General features: G+C 32.0%; 2 protein-coding genes across 2 annotated transcripts; one reads left to right on the plus strand and one right to left on the minus strand.

The window, feature by feature from the left end:
- Window positions 1-48: 48 nt before the first annotated feature.
- Window positions 49-6236, plus strand: LOC134719802 (uncharacterized). The gene is made up of 4 exons (XM_063582760.1): window positions 49-247; window positions 1440-1626; window positions 2683-2892; window positions 3509-6236. The coding sequence occupies exons 1-4, from the start codon at window positions 74-76 to the stop codon at window positions 3778-3780; spliced, it is 843 nt and encodes a 280-aa protein (XP_063438830.1). The 5' UTR covers window positions 49-73; the 3' UTR covers window positions 3781-6236.
- Window positions 6237-8189: 1953 nt separating this feature from the next.
- Window positions 8190-18144, minus strand: LOC134719043 (uncharacterized). Its single transcript, XM_063581974.1, has 4 exons — window positions 17701-18144; window positions 15270-15443; window positions 12182-12472; window positions 8190-9470 (listed from the first exon to the last, which is right to left on the minus strand). Exons 2-4 carry the CDS (start codon window positions 15416-15418, stop codon window positions 8708-8710), a joined length of 1203 nt encoding a protein of 400 aa, XP_063438044.1. The 5' UTR covers window positions 15419-15443; window positions 17701-18144; the 3' UTR covers window positions 8190-8707.
- Between the last annotated feature and the right edge of the window lie 742 nt (window positions 18145-18886).

The raw sequence follows: 18886 nt of genomic DNA on the forward strand, positions 1-18886 counted from the left end.
CCTCATTTTATATTAATGAATTAAATTAATTTTAGGTCCAGAGAATAACCAAAGGTTACGTTACGATTTCAATATGTACGATACTAAAAAATATCTGCATATTGGTCAACTCACAGCCATACTCCTACTACAAGGTGGTCAAGGACTGCCAATATTTAATCATAGTGTGGCACATTACATAATATATGAAAAAATTACCAACTGTCATGAAGATTTACCAAAGAACATGAGGAAAGCTTTTGATCAGGTATCTTTATAATGTCTTTTCCTACATTGTATCAACTGTTGTATTATTTTACTTTTCTTGTGGAGAAGCACTTAGAAATAGCAATCATAAAAGCATTGTAGTAGACAATTCGTTGTCATATATCAAAACTGACATTATGCTTATTTTGTATCTATAAAATAAAATATTATACCTTCCTGCCTACCCATGACAAATAATATACTTTAACAAATAATATAATATAATTGGGAAAAAAATAAAATACTTTACCTACCTACCTACTACCCTGTTTCAAAACATAGGGTCCAAAAAGGGCAAACAAACAATAAAATACAAAATATAAAAATTCCATATAGAATCCTTCAGAAAATGCACTATTTAAGAGTTAACTCCCCTTAAAATGCCAAATTAAAATCATTTAAAAACAACAAAAAATAATCAATACTTGTAAAAATATTAATATTTATATTCTTATAAATTTGTTCTTTTAAATGAAAATTCACATTAAATACCTGCATTCCAGCATCAATTTTTGCTAACTGGATAGAAAATATGGACCTCTAGGTTCTCTGATTTTTACAATCCAAGATGGCAGAATACACCCATACCACCTTAAGTGTGACATAAGAAAAAAAACAAAAAAACAAGAGAAAATGTTCATTAAATAATCACAGAAGTTCTAGTCAGTACAATACAGTATATAAATCAATATTGGCTACAAAATTTTAGTGTAACATTGACAATCATTTTTGGAAATTTTGCTATTGCTACTTTCCATAGGCGTCGGCCTCAAACTTATGGTGACAGATTATCACATATTCTGCTCCGAAATAATTTAGTACTAGTACTAGTGTTTGAATTCTGATTCTTGGAAGGTTCTTTGCAAAATAGGGGTTCATGAATTTGTTTTAAATTAAATCAGTTTGAATGATAAAAATCAGTCGAAAAATGCATCTTTTTCCGATATGTGACAGTTTGAAGTCGCGAAAATAATATTTTACCTTAGCAACTTCATTACCTCCCCTGTAACTGTATTGTATGCCCTTAAGAGTAACAGAAACATATTTGGTGTCGCCCTTACTCGATTAAATTGAAGGGAATGTTTATTTTGTTTTCAATTAATTTTGTTTTCAATTAATTGTCTTTTCAATTAATTGTTTTATCAGGGTCCATAGCCTTTTATATATTAAATGTTGATTGTATTTTTTTGTAGTTGAAAGACATGTCAAATAATCAGATATCAAGATGTATTGATGACCTTTTGCCAAACAGATTTGAGGAAGGATATAGTGTTCCTTCCTGTAAGATTGAGCAATCCCATCTTCCTAGGATAATACAAGCTATGGTAGCCCATCATATCATCCAGCCACAGAAAATGATTCTAGATCAGTTTTTACAGGGTAATTTGTTTTAAATAACAGAACATTAGCTGTAATAAGGGGAAATTGGAGACATTTTTTTGTTCATTGAAATATCATCTAAAAGTAATTCTGTGGATAAAAACAGTTAAAGGTGATTGCAATTTTGACATTCCTGTTAAACCTTCATCCCCTTTGCCAGAAAATGTTCCAGTACTTTTGCTTTGATGATAAGAAATATATATATATAAAGAATGATTGTATAATAAAAAAAAAAAAGTCATATACGTTTCGGCCATTATAGCATTCTTCATTGGAATAGATTACAACATTGAAACAACAATTACATCTCTTGGATACATTCATTATAATAACTACTATGACATTCACATATATTGAAGTCTTCTGTAGAAGCACTGTCCTTGATGGAAATAAAGGGCTTCTGGTACACAGTAGTGGAAAGCTTGCTGTCTGTCAGTTGCAGCAAGCACATTTTTTGTATGTAAACTAGTTTTCCAGCACTGTTTTGGCAATTCTGGCACACTTTTGGCCCACTGAGTACCAGAAGTTTGCCAGTTTATATACATATATTAATAAACTTGAATTGTTCAATTGTTTTTAAATTAAGGTCATATTTTATAAAGTGTTCAAAGCTTTATCCTGCAACTTCATTCTTAATATACAGCAAACGAAAAGACATAGTTATAATTGTCAAAATTGTTTATATATGTATATTTTCTTCTTTTTCAACACAGAAAAAATATTTGAAAATACTGATGTATTTTTGAACTTCCAATAACAAGACATGAGTAACATGACACTCATTGGCTAGTTAACTTGTGACACATAATGTTGTTCAGTCTCACAGAAAATGGTGAATAAAAAAATAAATCAAAAGTTGAGAGACTCCTGACATAGTCTTCTTATTCCGGTACATTATGAATATGGAAATAATGCACACTGTTGCTGCAAACTTTCATTTTGGTATGGCATGTCAAATTAAATACTATCATGAATCAACTAGGAAACTATGTGAATGCTCAAGTGATTCATGCACTCTTAGGTGAGACTCTATTTCGAATGTATTTTTTTTTACAGGCTTACAAATAGGAGGCTTATTAGAAGTATTACGATCTCATCAAAAGGAGTCCTACAGTTTATTTAAGGGATCTGATGTACACTTGACTGCTGATGTATTTGAAAACATGCTAAAATTTAAATATGATATGATAATTCCTGGATCAAACAACATGGCTATAGCCCAAGCTATAGAGCAAGGCTGCTTTCTTCTCTTGCAGGCAGCTGAGTGTAAGTATACAAGTATTTTCATTGTAAATTTGATTGTCTCATTCCACCAAAAAGGTCATTTTCTTAGGCCTGATTTTCTTGTCAATCTTTACTGTGAATAAGTACATACTGTGGGCAGTTTCAAGCCCTTGTTATTTTTAAAGGCAGAGCCCTTACTGGTATCACACATTAGACATATTTTTGTCTACATAGGGGTAACAGTCTGCACCAAAAACTTTTTCAACTTCTAGTCTGAAGACCAACAATTTTGACTTTTTTTTTCATTGGTTCAAACAAGGTTTTTCAAAAACTTGCTAGTACGAATGAAATTTTACTAGTTTGAGCATCAGAGTAGTGACTATTTAACCATGTAGACAGGTGTAAATATGTCGCCATAGAAATTCTGAAAAGTGGGATTCTATTTGTAATATTATATATTGTGTTTTATCGTAATTCATTTCATTTAAAATAAACTTTATGTGTTGCTCAGTATAGTCCAGACAAGAAAATATCCCAAAACAATAGATAAGTATCACCCATACAAACCAAACTCATCCCCACTCAGCAGGAATAGTTGGAGAATCTTTCACATCTTAATGCACTTTATACTTATTTTTTTTTTCTTATTTTTTTTCAGCTGGTGAAGCAAAGTTCCTTGTTGATGAAACTTCACTAAACGTAACATTGTCAAGCATTCTGAAGTGGTTGACTGGGGCAACCCGAATTCCAGCTGTGGGACTTGATTCAAAAATTGAAGTCCTATTTGATCCTACAGCTGTACTACCTCGTGTAAATACTTGTTCTCTGCAGTTATATATGCCATTGTTATCCAAGTTTTCAGATCCAGAAATGGTAATGAAAACAATAGCAGAATGGATAACAAACAGTGTTGGGTTTGGACTTGTATAAGAACATATATATCTTTGGAAGTTTTCATAACAATATTGATCTTGCTGTACATATATATTGAAGTAGATACATTAGTTTTATTCTTTGGTAAAACATGTACTTAAAATGACTTTTGATCATGCTTATAACCTTTTCATTTTCAAAGCAATGTAACAAAATTTTGAGTACTTACAAAATGTAAAGTGGTATGTTAAAAGTGTCTTAAACAAATGGTAGAAATCAAAATCACAAAACTCGGACATTTTTGAATGTAAAATTCAGTGGATAGGTTTTTGTTCAAACATTTAAATAGTTTATGCACGGATAATCAGGGAGTTAAAAAAGGATAAATAAAACAATATTTTTATGTGTTACTTATGTAAATAATTACTATCTTGTAACCTTCATAAACCAATCGAACTTATGTAATTTGATTACCTGTCATATCTGGTAAAGGGAGATTTTGTCTTCTCATTCATGTTTAATTGAATTCAGTACTAGTGTACCTGTTACTTTGAATATTGTGATGTGTTAAAAGTTATGCCACTGTTTTCATTTTGTTGACATATAGCTTAATTCATTTACACTACATGTACTAGTCTCATTTTTTTTTTGAAATATGTTATGATTTTTATGAGATTTTTTTTATGTTTTTTTACTGCTAGGCTAGAACACACCCACAACATTGCGGGTTTGTGACTGAATTAATGTACCTATGTCTTTCTGTCCTGCCTGCGATGATGATGTCCACAATTGTTATTTAGTTTTCAGCATAAGTTAGATTTTAGGAACTGCTTGTGATAGTTCATTGATATTTAATACAAAGTTGCATTACTGGAAGTACATATCAGTTATACAACTATTTTGAGGCCTGAACCTCTAGGTCAAGGTTCAGTAAATGTACATGAATGAGCTTTTTTTAATGTTAGTATCTGCTTATTATAGTTTAATAGGTAAGGATCTATTACTTGCGATAGATGAATGATACTTTTTAAACTGTAAATTCAAAAATTATTGGGAGGGAGGTTTTTTATTATGGCAACAAATGTGACATGTAAAAGCAATAATTTTAAATTGCATTTTGAAATATTTTATATGAACTAAACAGGATTTTTCTCAAAATTGTAGAAATGGCAATCTCATTTTAGTGTAAATAAAATCACAATAATAAATGCATGCAATAATTTTTCAATTTACAGTTTAACAGTTGCAACTATGTTGAGGCCCGGCCCCATGGTCATGGTTCAGCCATTTGTAATTAATCAGTAAATTTAATAGGAACTACTTGTGATAGGTCAATGATGTTTTCTATTATGTTGCATTACTATGATCAGTTCAATACAATGTATGACATGGTCCAGTGACATTGAATTAGTTACCAGTAACAATATTTCCATGGTAAGTTTTCTTAAGTTGGATTGATAGGAACTACAAGCAACAATATTTTTTATAAAGTTGCATTAATGTCTGTACATGTTACTTTGTCAATCATTCCTTAGCCCTGTCCACCAGATCTAGATCATTGTCCAGTGACTTTGAAATAATAAGCAATGTTGCTGTTCGATAGTTTTTTTTTGAATTTTATATATATAAAAAGATGTGGTATGATTGCCAATGAGACAACCATCCACAAGAGACCAACATGACACAGAAATTAACACATATAGGTCACTGTATGGCCTGCAACAATGAGCAAAGCCAATAACGCTTGTATGCCAACAGGTGAGATATCTCTGTGTCAACATTTATTTGTAGTATTCATATTGTCATTTGTCACAGTTTTCTGAATCTCTGTTTTCAAAATCGTTCTTTTTAAATCTGTCCTGGTTTCCTTTCTACAATGGGAAACTACATGTATATGACATATAGATTTACTATATTTATCAGTATCTGAACTTGTTAATTATTGGTAAAGTTTCTTGTGTGGAAAACAACTGGCCTGAAATAGTGCAATTTTTAATCAATAATTTTGTCCAATAATCATGATAATAGTTATATTATGTATATAAACATGATAAAGTTGAATTCTTGATTTTTCATTTTTACGTCATGCAGACTAACAAATTTAACCTTGTCATTTTAGTAGTATGTATTTACCTAATAGGTTTATGTTGAAATTATTGTGATGTGTTGAAAGTTGTGCCAATTTTTTTTCATTTTGTTGACATGAAGTTATATTTAATTATACTACATGTACTAGTCCCATTTTTTCATATGTTTTGTTTTTTATGAGAATTTATTTTTTTGGTTGCATGATGCTTTAAATACTTCAGTACACTTCTTGTTTTCAGGGAAAAAAAATAGGCTTTATTGGTACATGTTGCAAAATATTTCCTTTGTTAATGTACATTTATTGGAAAAGAAAGATAAGCGAATGTTCTTATCACTTATGTATGATATTGTTAATTTTAATAATTACCTTCTACAATTTTTTGTCAATTTTGAGGTTTGCAGAAGGATGTGTTTTTGTTTTTCATTTTGTAGATATGTTATTTTTTTGGATTTTCTGTTGTTGATGATCCAAGATTGCATGCAAATTGTTTTATAAAGTTTAATAAAACATGTAAACCTTATCTTGTGTCTTCATAGATATATATCACGTCAAACATTACTATTTTACATTGACACAAAAAAAGGATTTTATCAATCAACACACTTCATAATTGTGGCATCTTATAATTTAATGAGATTGTCCTCATATATATTTATTGGATATTTTGGAATTGCTGAGTATCATTACATTTATCACAGATTCATACCATATTTGGGTTGGTTTATAATCATAAATCTTGGGAATATCATTATAGAAGTTCTACTGATATCATTTAATCCATGAATCCGAATCAAATTGATACTGCCAATATTTTTGATCAGACTAGGAATTGTATCCATGGAGTTTGGACAGTTCTTATATACAAAATATACTCTATATTTTATTATATTACATAATTTTTCATATTATCTTAAACTTAGAGTACATAAAAACTTAAGGATGTTCACTTTTTCGGAAACCTCTGGTTTTATCCATTTAAATGTCCTAAAAAATATGCCCATTGACCCGCATTTTTCTTTTTATAAATCTTTTACATGTATAAGTAAAAGCCATCTATGAAAAGTCTTAACAGTCTTGATAGCAATATACGACGAATTTTTTTTCAAATTTTGCGGTCGTATAAAAATCATAGTTATTAAATAGACCACGAATGAAGGGGAATAACAAAATAATCTCTATGGAAATGAGATGAGCTAATGCCAGTATCTAATGTCATTGACCTACCACTAGTGGTTCCACACAAAACTTATTAATCGCAAACCAATACATTGTTCACTCCGCTGGAAACATCGGACCGACATTATATGTCAAGTGTCTTAACTTGGACAAGGCGGGACAAAAGCATGGTGCAGTGGTTTCGCTAGCCCAAAATAGAAGGGCGCCGCGCCCTGGGTGTCCTCAGCTGTGCCCTTCTGCCCTGACGTCTTTCCAAAATTATCTTTTGCCGTTTTGATAAAATTTTGTTTCATCGATTTCTGATCTCCAAGTTAATTACATATATGACACCTGTGTGATTGCCCCCAGGTTAATCATGTCATTACAATCAATTACAATGATAAAGAACTTCAAAGGTGTTAATAACTAGGTAATTTAATTAGGACAATGTATCTTTTTGTCATACTTTTGATAAATGTGTCAGCGAGTGTGTTTAGCTTGGGCCGGCATTTCGATCTCAAAGTCACAATGGAAGAGTGTATAAATGAAGACTTTCATGACTTTAGAATTGAATTTAAGTCATAAAAATAAAACTATGCCTTTACAGAAATGCCTTTCATCTCAACTTGTTAGCGACAAGCACAGTTTTTAAATAACGCACACGTAGTGGAAATTGATTCTGACAGTTACTTCCCCTGTTTTAGCTTATTACAAATTTGTGCTCTAAAAATATTATCTAGTATCAAAAAAAGGAATAAATTACCAATTGAATATATAATATCATAATAATGTTACCTTAAAGATATTAACTGTCTTTGAACATATTAAAAAAAATATATTGCAATTTCTACTTGATAATTACACTTTTAGCAATCCATGTTCTAAACATTGTTAAATTAGTAATGCTCTTGACCATAGCAATCCATGTTCTAAACATTGTTAAATGAGTAATGCTCTTGACCATAGGGCAACCGACCGAGCAAGGGCTGTATAGCCAGTCAAGGTCGTTAAAAACTTCCATTTGTCATAGGGCAACTGATGTATTAAGAGCTATAATTCCTATATAGATATAAAAAAAAGAAACATATTCTTTGATAATGGGTAGTGTGAAGTTAAACTGTAAAAACCAAATATATGTTGAAGATATACTACTAGTATATTATTCATAACTACACAAACAATGAAATAAAGACTATTATAGTTGAACAGCATCTTTATTTAAAAAAAAAAAACATATACAGTAAAAAAAAAAAGATTTGTTAACTCGTGATACACACAGAAACGTAGACAAAAAAATGAGCAGTGCCTTTTCTTATCATAAAAAGTGCCCTGCCCTCCACTGGCACCCTGCCCCTTTTGATTTCTAGCTAGAGCACTGATAGTGGATACCAATGTAAACCCATACACAATGAATTTTGGTGGGCCCTTTTTTCCTTAAAAATTAATAACAAAATCTAGCAGTTGATATTTCTGGGTGCCAGAGAATTACCTGTGTTTATCAACTTTTCATAAACTTTTATAATAGATTAATGGATCCAGCCACATGACTACATACAGACAACTGTGGGATGTTTATAAATATACTTTTTGTTAACAAAGTAACTTAGTAAGGACTTAAAAAACATTGGCTATAAAGATATAGATCTACTTATTGAATGAAAGGAAATTTTTACATGAGTAAGATGAATCTTCTAATTTTATCATAGGAAACAGTTATGAGTATTTTTCACATTTATGTTATTATTGATCATGTTGATCAATAAATTGCAATGTATCTAGATAATTTGAAATTCCAAAGTCATTTCTGTCCAAAAGAGGATCAATCTGCCTCTTCAATTCATTAAAATTTTCTGGTGTAATTGGACAGTTTGTGGTATGTACATTTACTGCAGTTCCATCAATGTCTTCAACTGGAATTGGTCCCTCCCAATCAATACCAAAGTCTTCTTCCTGTTCTATATCATTTTCAAACATTTCTGTAACTGCTACATTGTTACTGTTGCACAGATGTAATGCACCCCGTAAAAACAATTGCTTTGGTGTTTTTCCTCTTTCTGTTCGGATTTTGTGATTATTCCACATTTTTTTGAACGTGTCCAGAGATCTTTGGATCCTTGGCATAAATACATAATGCAGTGACCATAAGTGAATTTCACTTTCCATATCAAGGATGCCTTCCCTTTCCATAAAAGTGAACAAATCATAAAATATATTGGTGCATCCACGATACATATCTAGCCAAAGTCTTTCTATTCGTTGATTGTGGACACTTTTGCCTTGTAAGATACTTCCTCTGTAAGGTCCTCTTTGTAAGGTCATGAAAGTGGCCACATCTACATTCTCTGTTCCATGGTCAGTTCTTACTCTTGATGGTAAACCATATTTCTGAACAGCTGTTAAGAACGATTGTAGAACTGTTGCTGATTTATTGTTTGTAGAAATGGTAAGGAAAACTATCAGCCTACTGAATCCATCAATTCCTCCGTGTACAACAAAACGCCATCTGAAAAAAAAGAAATGCCTTTTAAGTTTATTTCTATTTAATGTTGGGATGCATAAGCTGTAACTAGAGACTCATTTTCTAGTCTGTGTTGCTCACCTTGGGTTTATAGAACAGAACAGAACATATTTTATTTCCAATTAAGGGCCCACAAGGGGCATACAGAGCATAAAGGAAAGATCTGAAAATTTACAAAAATAAACGATGTTTGACAAGTTATTGGGAAGGGATCATGACGTTTTTAATGCAATAAATGGATTGAACATTTACTGGGGGCAACTGTTATCAAGTTCAAATGAAGTAACAAACTTATTTCGCAGCCGAAAGTTAGGTTGATGTATGTTTTCGAGTAACAAGCACCGCAACTTTCGGAAGTGCACGAAGTGATAAAAAGTTGTATTTTTGTCAAATAACATGCTACACAATGCAAAAACGATGCTTTTAACCTCATTTCATAAGATAATTAATCGTTTATGTCTTAATTTCTTTAATTATTAATGAAAAGTGAACTTGGTAAAAATTGAAAATGTCCGATGACGGAAGCGACTGAAAGTGAGTATCGTAAACAACAGGGCGACTTGTCTTCGCTTTTGGGGGTTGGGGAAAGCGAAGTGACGGTCGGGAAAGCAACTTCTTCGCCCAAGTCGCCTGGTAGCGTGAGCCCTGAGATGGATTCATGACAAAATTGTGTTTGTGTGATGTTTGTAGATCTATCTTACTTTACTGAACATTCTTGCTGCGTGCAATTATCTCCATCATTATTGAACTTGGCAGAGTATTTACATTGGAAAATATTTTGTAAAAAATTACTAAATTTGTTAAAAAATGACTTTTGACAATGACTCCTTAAGGTGTCAATTGACCATTTTGGTCATGTTGATTTAAATTAGTTTCAGAGGAGAAGATTTTTATAAAAGTTAATGACGACAGACCTTTTGGGCCAGGTGAGCTAAAATGACTAGTTGTCTTCCTGAGACATTTGGGCGGAAGGACAAACATCACGATCCCACCACTAGAATGGGTATAAAAAGGACTACCATGTTTCAAGGCTTTTTAAATTTAAATGTGATCTGCCTTTTGTGGCAAATAACCTAAATATTAAGTGTAAGTAGACCTCTTGTGTAGATCAAAGTTTACCACAGGGGGACAGACCACAGTTCAGTAGCAGTATACATAAAAAAAAAATTATTTATACCCCCACTAATGTCACAGTGGAATGGGGTATAAGACTAATAAAAATGATTTTATACTTTTTTTATTACAAATAGGGTAGGATAACCATACATGTTTATAATATTATCTATTACAAAAATATATAAATATTTCTTGTGCTGTTGAAGTGCTTATTCAAGTCAAATTCTAAAGAATGTCTATGATTGTGAAATAATTCGAAATTTCTCTTCAACTGGTCTAACTCCTGAGCGATAATGGTATCTTAATGATCTTAGCTTTCCTATGATTTAAATAAACTGTTGACACAGAAATAGTTCTGGTCTGTCCAATATTGATAGTACATATAGTCATTAGTGCATATGTTGAAATTCATCTCTCAATTGGAATGATATGTACCATTGCTTTATCTGGCACATCATACCATAAATAATTGACATATATATATCCATATAATAATAAGCGAACTAAGAATGCAAAGTAATAATGATGAGGAATTGTCATTTCAAACATGCAACTTTTTCATGAAATTAAGTTACCTTAATATATCATAACAAGAATGTGTCCATAGTACACAGATGCCCCACTCGCACTATCATTTTACATGTTCACTGTACCGTGATATTGTGGTCAATACTTTAATTTGGCATTAAAATTAGAAAGATCATATCATAGTTAACATGTGTACTAAGTTTCAAGTTGATTGGACTTAACTTCATCAAAAACTACCTTGACCAAAAACTTTAACCTGAGCTTCACACTATCTTCTTTGTTCAGTGGACCATGAAATTGGGGTCAATACTTTAATTTGACATTATAATTAGAAAGATCATATCATAGGGAACATGTGTACTAAGTTTCAAATTGATTGGACTTCAACTTCATCAAACACTACCTCGACCAAAAACTTAAACCTGAAGTGGGACGAACAAACGGACGAACGAATGGAGGCACAGACCAGAAAACATAATGCCCCTCTACTATTGTAGGTTGGGCATAAAAATGGGCAATTTACTTTTCAAAAATGGTCAGAAAAACTGCTGTTATGATTTGCAAATCTCCATTAGGTAATAAGAAAGCATGCATAAAATGTAGAAGTTATGCATACAAACTTTTTGATGCAATATTCTAAAAAAAAAGGTCAATAACATTTAATTTCTTTGAAAATGGTGCAATCCAACAGCCAGTATGAAAAATGTGAATCTCCATATGGTAGATCAATGTAATAAGCAAGCAAGCATTTACAGTTTCGAGGAATTTTCATTTAAAATTGAAATATTCCACTTTCACATAAAATTGAAATATTTCAAGTCAAAAAGAGCAATAACTCCTTCAGAATGGTTTAATTACACTGCCATTATAATATGCAATTCTCCACATGACAAGAAGACTGCATGCAGTTTTAAGAAATTCTAATTCAAATTGTTACAAAAGCTAGGGTAGGGAAGACAAAAATGCTAGGCCATGATGAAAAAAAATGGCTCTCATGTAAATTTGTATTAATTTCACAGAACTAGATCTAGAGATGTAACAATAATAAATACCTTATCAATTTATGATTCCCATCTATATGCCATAACGAATTAGGACCTGCAACACGATATTTTCGTCTTTGCACAGTGTCACACCATCTCATTGCCACAGCTGCTGGATCAAGCCTAACAAGAGCCTCTCTCACTCTGGTTTCCTGGCAATAGTGACCACAAACTTTCAATCTTGCTTGAATAGACCTGTAGCCTAGATGGGGATTTTCATCTATAATTGGCTGCAGTAGCTCATCTAAATCATCATCACATATTGAGCTATACTGCTCTGTTGTTGACAGACCATAAAACCTGAAACATTAAAAATTTCTAAGGAATCAATATATAATTTTAAAAAACAAAAAGAAAGATTTTGTTTTTTCCATTTTTAATATTGACAATTGTTACATTTGACCCTTTATCTGAGTTTATATAAATCTGTAGTTCAGAGCATATAAACGTTGAAAATATGCCGCACAGCCCTATATTTTAACCTTTGACAAAAATATTAATGCATATGAACTTTCTATTCTAGGGTATGATTTTTATTTAAAACTCAATATTAAAAATTTAAATGGTACAGTCAGTTTTAGCCATAATGGGGGTTCCTATGGGAAAATGAAGTCAGGTTAGAGCAGTAAAACATTACATGCAAGTCTATCCCTTTGAGACTTTATTCATACAATCAAAACAACTATTGCACCATTTTGTACAAGTAAAAATAGTTTTACAAATTATTTTTATTTCACTTTATATTCTCAACCAAAATATATTCAGTTCAGCAGTCTGCACCAAAAACTTTTTCAACTACTAGTCCTTAGACCAATATTCTGACCTTTTTCTTATATAAAGGCCAAACAAAGTTTTGCAAAAACTTACTAGTCCCAATGAAATTTTACTAGTCTGGGGCATCGGACTAGTGGCTAACTGTGCAAACTGGTTCAGACAAATTGCCGTTGGGTTGTCTACTTTTTGACTTTTAACAAAGATCAGGGCTCGTTTGATATCCTTGCAGATATAGTCAGTATCAAGAACAATAAAATGCTCTGCAAGGCTTCATACAACCACAGACATATGCACAGAGGTAACAACACAACATTCAAGCTGGATACATCTCTGAATTTGGATTGTGATTAAAAATTTCACACAGTAATGAGTATAGGTTTCTGACACAGAATGAATGTGGTCTAATCAATTTAAGTCTTAAACATTTTGAAATTACCGGTCTATTATGGTACAGTATTCAAAATCTAAAGGTATGGATTGATTCTGCATATCAAAGAATCCCAAAAATTTAATTTTTGAGGAAATCAAACAGAGTTTAATTTTGGACCCTTTTTACCCAATGTGGACCAATTTGATAACCATGATAACAGGGCCCCAAAATCAAATAACATGGATATTTAAGGCATGCATATCAAAGAACCCCATATATTCAATTCTTGTTGAATTCAAACAAGGTTAAGTTTTGGACCACCAATTTAAAACTTGGCCCCATGGAGATTATTACTAAGCAGGGATGATTCCAGGTGTTTTCCAATGGGTGCCTTGAATATCAAATTGGGAATTTTTATCCCAATTGGGATTTTTTATGCCGATACAATCTTAAGACGAAATAATATCATTTTCCTGTAAAAACGGAAAATGTATTATTTAGTTTCACCTGTACATGTGTACACTGATTGAAGAAGTTATTGGATTAAGATCAGCCAGGGAAGTTGTAATACATGAGTATCTTTGCACATGATTCACTATCATCTTAACTTTGGTAAACGAGGCCTATTACAAAAACAAATATACCAGCTAACATAAACCTATGGCCAGCCGTTTAGCTATTTATTCGAATTTCAAATTATCTCATCATTAGGCTCATTTCATGAATGGTCTTTCATCAACATTATTTTCAACAAAAACATAACCGGCGATCTGCTTTTACGAGATCGGCACCCATTAAAATTTATTCATCAATGTTATACAAAAATTTGAATTTGCTCTTTGTCGAGGTCTGCTTTGACACTTGTTTTGTCAAAAAGCATGTTTTTGATCAACCTGCTGAGAGATCTACTTAGGCCAACTAAAATAATATGTGTGTTTCCTGTTTCATCTTTGAAAAAAATAGGGTAGGTAGGTAGGGATTTTTTTTTATTTTACCATTTTTTTTTACATTGAGTCTATGGGAGAGAAATCCTGACTTTAACAGTGCTTATTGAAAAATGACCAAAAAAACTTTAGGGTAGGCTATTTTTAAGCTTAAAATATAGGGTAGGTAGGGAAACAGGAAACACACATGCTTTTTTATTTGGCCTTATACGAGATCAAATACTGCCATAATATTTTAACCAATTGAATCCGGCTGCTAAAATTGTTTACCTCATGTTGACATAATTAAATCGTTGTTAATAAAATGTGATCGTAGTTAACATTCTTATGATATCCGGATTTTACTACGTTTTGACGACAAACTATGAAAAATTATAGTTGCAGTAATCAAACGACAGAAACTTTTCCGGAAATACCAATTTTTAGTTTATTTTCCTGAATTGGGAATTTATATTCACATACATTTTTTGGGGGCTGCTGACCAATTTAAGGGCTGCTAAGCGGCCCTAAACTATATAGTGGAATCATCCCTGACTAAGTGTCTTCAGACTACGCTGAATACAACTTGATACCAGCATAACCAATATATGAAGAAAAAAAATTGCAGTTGTATAAAAATGCCATTATTCTTTTTGACATAAATCAAACGTGTCTACGGACCACATCATACATGTACCATTAGATATTTTAGCTGTCCTATAAAAATAAACTCAGCTAACAGAGATATGTCTGGCTTTTTTTTGTAATTTCAATGATGTAAATGTTGAAATTAAAAAGCAACACTTTAACATGTAAGTTTCGTAAATATTCAAAGTCAATGAAACAACTCTGAAGGAACGTGGCTAAACGATCTATATGGAAACTATATCTGTGTATCATATTAAACAATATAATATATAACGGAATGTACAGATATTTATTAAAATATTAAGTAACTGTTTTACATCCTGAGCATTAATGGAGTATTATGAATCAAGATAATGATAGGATTTTATTAAAATTTACTGACCTTAATCTTCTTTTAATTGTTGAATGAGAAACCTGAAGGAGTTTTGCCATCTCTGTTCCTGTGAAGCTTAAATCTACAAGGTACTCAAGTTGATCTTTGGTTATGTCGTATACTGGACGACCACGATTACCATCATTAATCTTAACCATTTTATATGCTAAATCTTTTTCAGATCTGTAAAAAAAAAGACTTTTATTATCATCATGATCATGAATTTGTTGAACACTGTGTTTTATTTGATTTTTGTTTAAAGAATTAGACACAACTTTCATCCAAAAAAAATCAGCCCACATCTACTTTTACATTCCTTTTGTAATTAATGAAATTGGTCCAATTTTTTTTCTAGACAGGTGCAAATCAGGGATTAAGTAGAAATAAACATCCAAACGAAATGAATCTAAACTGCATTGTGACAATATTAAATCTTATCACAATGCAACAATTTCTGATTTGTTGGAGAATATGCATAACGAACGAATACTGTTACATGTTATGCTGTACAATTACAAAAAATGTAGTTATTATATTGTATGTTTTTCTGTAATTTTGTATTTAATTGGTTATAAGAGATTTAATAGAGAATAAAGTATCTATCTACCTATCTATGATATCTACTGTTATACCACTGTCCCAGGTTAGATGGAGGGTTGAGATCCTCCTTACATGTCCCCCCCCCCCCCACACACACACACACTATGTGTGTATGTGCCTGTCCCAATGCAGTAGTTGTCGTAAGATGGTTGATGTTTGTTTATATGTAACATATTTGTTTTTCCTTCATTTTTTTAAATATATGTTAGTTTTCTTGTTTGAATTGTTTTACATTGTCATTTTGTGGCCTTTTATAGCTGACTATGCGGTATGGGCTTTGCTCATTGTTGAAGGCTGTACTGTTACCTATAATTGTTAAGTCTGTTAGAATGAAAACAAAACAAACTTTCGGGATTAATGGAGATGTCACTAACTTATTTACAATGTGCAATATTTACAAGGACAATCCCCATCCCAACACAAAGGGAGTGCTAGGACACGGGATATCTGTTTTTATGGTGGAGAAAGCTAAAGTCCTCTGAGAGAACCACCTGGGCACTCGGCAGAAACAGATAAACCGAAAAACGCGCCCAATACATTTTCGCACCCTACACGTTCGCACCCAAGGTCCATTCGCACTCAACACATTCACGCCCAATTTTAATTCAAACTCCAGTAGAATAATTGGAAAATCATGATTGTTGTTTTAAATTGCTTTATCTGATTGAATTTGGCTTTGTATGAGTAAAACATTGAAGATTTTAAATAAAAAACACAAAAGATAATTGTTTTTAACAGCTTGGTCCCTTTGATCTGAAACAATGAAACAATTAAATATAGCAATACACTATTATAATCAAAACATAATTAAAAAAAAAAATCAACACACCATAAAAAAAAACGTAGTCAGAAAATTCACTTTATTTTGAAACAAGTCAATGAAACAAAGTTACAGCAATACACTAACCAAAACATGATAAAGAGTTATTCAACACATAATAAAACATTGACAGAATCTCACTTTATTTAGAAAGGATTGGTTTTTTTTATTTTACAAAACACTGTCCAAAACATGATAAAGATTTATTCAACACCAAAAAAAATGCTGTCTCACTTTATTTTTAGACAATGACAACAAATATACTTATAGAATACGCTTGCCAAAACTTGATTACAAAGTAAACACAAAACCGATTAAAATTGGGCGCGAACATGTAGGGTGCGAAAGTGATAGGGGGCAAACATGAGTGGGTGCGAATGTGAATGGGCGCCAACAGACCCGGATTCCTGATTGATCTCCAGGCCAAAGCAGGGGACAACTTTGACCAACCTAGGCCCCCAAAGTACACAATCTAGTTTTAACTCAGGTCTGGGTACCAGAGATGTGTGGGAGACGGTGGAAATCACCCTTCCGAGGCCATAATAAATAATAGGTTTGTTTGCCCAAACGCTACCTACCCAGAAAAAAGCTGCCTACTTAAATTCTTTTATTGTCCTGATTTGAAAAAGTTTTTTTTTAATCAAATAGGCATGAAGACTAATAAACACCTGATACTTCAATTTCTTCTTTTGAAAAAAAAGAAGAAAATGCCTACCTACCTACCCACTGTCTCAACCTTTGGGAATGGTTTGGGCAAACCAAAATATTTTTAAGTGTGGCCCGATGTACTGATATTTTTAGCATCCCGAGTCAGATTCGAACTCGGGACCTTCAGCACTGTAGCCATCGGTCTTAACCACTAGACCATGAACTTACTTGTCCGTATGTTATGATGAACCTTATAGGGCATTTTGAAGCTAAAGTAAGGGTTGCAAAAGGGACGTTGACGTTTGACGCTGGCGATAAATCATAAAGGACATTCCTACCCTCTGGCATAGAAAATAATGTAACATTTTTTACCCTTTTAATTATTTTACAGTTCCAATGAGTTCAATCACCATATCTAACAGTTCTTCTACAGCCGCCCATCTCTGTGATATTCGTAGAACATTAGTCGCTACAGTCTGGAGTCGTAACAATGCAGATTCCAAGTAATCTGTGTTCCTGCAGTCTGATTTAAGCAAACGGACCACATCCTGAACTATGCCATCACACACATTTAGAAAATTCAAAAAGGAATGTCGATCTGTTCGTCGCTCTCTATCCGCCATTTTTTTTACCAAATGTAGTGTCGGAGTGAATTACTAATGTTATTTAAACAAACAAAAAATGATCTTTAAAATTTACATACAATGAATTTTTTTTTTCAAATTACTCCATCGCCACACACAAAAACAACACTCCAAAAATATATATAAAAAAAAAATTAACAACTTCTGTTACACACTATTTGATTGGTTGAAACGTTGGAACAAGAAAATAAATAATTTAAATAACGCACGTGGAAAAATCTTTCTGTGTATACAAAAATATTTCTGTATATACGTTATTATTTCTGTGTATACATAATTCGATATATGTATATACGGAATTATTTCCGTATATACGGAATTATTTCCGTATATACGTAATTCGATTTCTGTGTATACGGAATTATTTCTGTATATACGTAAATCGAATTATGTATATACAGAAATAAGTATTTTTGACCTCGATTCCGCGCCATACATCACACTTACTATGGTAACTGTTCTTAGCTGATTATATGAGAGATTTAAATCATCATTTAAAATGGCAAGTGAAAAAATTACATAATAAGAAATTCTAGAGACTCGAGCATCACCTGAAAATTTAATTTGAAATTTATCGGAATTTTGGTCCTTATTGATTTTATCTTTTATAAAAGTCTTCAATATCTATATTTAAGTTTATCTTGACGCCTGGTTTCTTTCCTAGAAGTCTTTCGATTTGATAAATTTTATTAATGTCTTCCCTACACGGAACTACCAAATCTTTTTTGGGAAGATCATCACCTATCATGGAAAACTCATGATATGCTGCATCACTTGTGCAAAAGTTATCAAGTAAAAACACAACCTGCTTTAATAAGTCTTTATCCTCAGATTTTATATTTGCATATTAAGTAGTTTTATATATATTTTTCTGCTGTAACTTCACCTAATACATCAGAGACAAAGTCTACCCT

The sequence above is a fragment of the Mytilus trossulus genome, chromosome 5 (genome assembly GCF_036588685.1).
Source record: "Mytilus trossulus isolate FHL-02 chromosome 5, PNRI_Mtr1.1.1.hap1, whole genome shotgun sequence".
NCBI lineage: Eukaryota > Metazoa > Mollusca > Bivalvia > Mytilida > Mytilidae > Mytilus > Mytilus trossulus.

Bases quoted from the DNA above. Each gene is read 5' to 3' on its own strand.
- LOC134719802 (XM_063582760.1), top strand. From the start codon at position 74: ATGTACGATACTAAAAAATATCTGCATATTGGTCAACTCACAGCCATA. The intron at 248-1,439 runs GTATCTTTATAA...ATTTTTTTGTAG, and splicing joins TGAGGAAAGCTTTTGATCAG to TTGAAAGACATGTCAAATAA. The intron at 1,627-2,682 runs GTAATTTGTTTT...TTTTTTTTACAG, and splicing joins TCTAGATCAGTTTTTACAGG to GCTTACAAATAGGAGGCTTA.
- LOC134719043 (XM_063581974.1), bottom strand. From the start codon at position 15,418: ATGGTTAAGATTAATGATGGTAATCGTGGTCGTCCAGTATACGACATA. The intron at 12,473-15,269 runs GTCAGTAAATTT...TTAATGTTTCAG, and splicing joins ACAATTAAAAGAAGATTAAG to GTTTTATGGTCTGTCAACAA. The intron at 9,471-12,181 runs GTATTTATTATT...CTTTTTTTTCAG, and splicing joins GGGAATCATAAATTGATAAG to ATGGCGTTTTGTTGTACACG.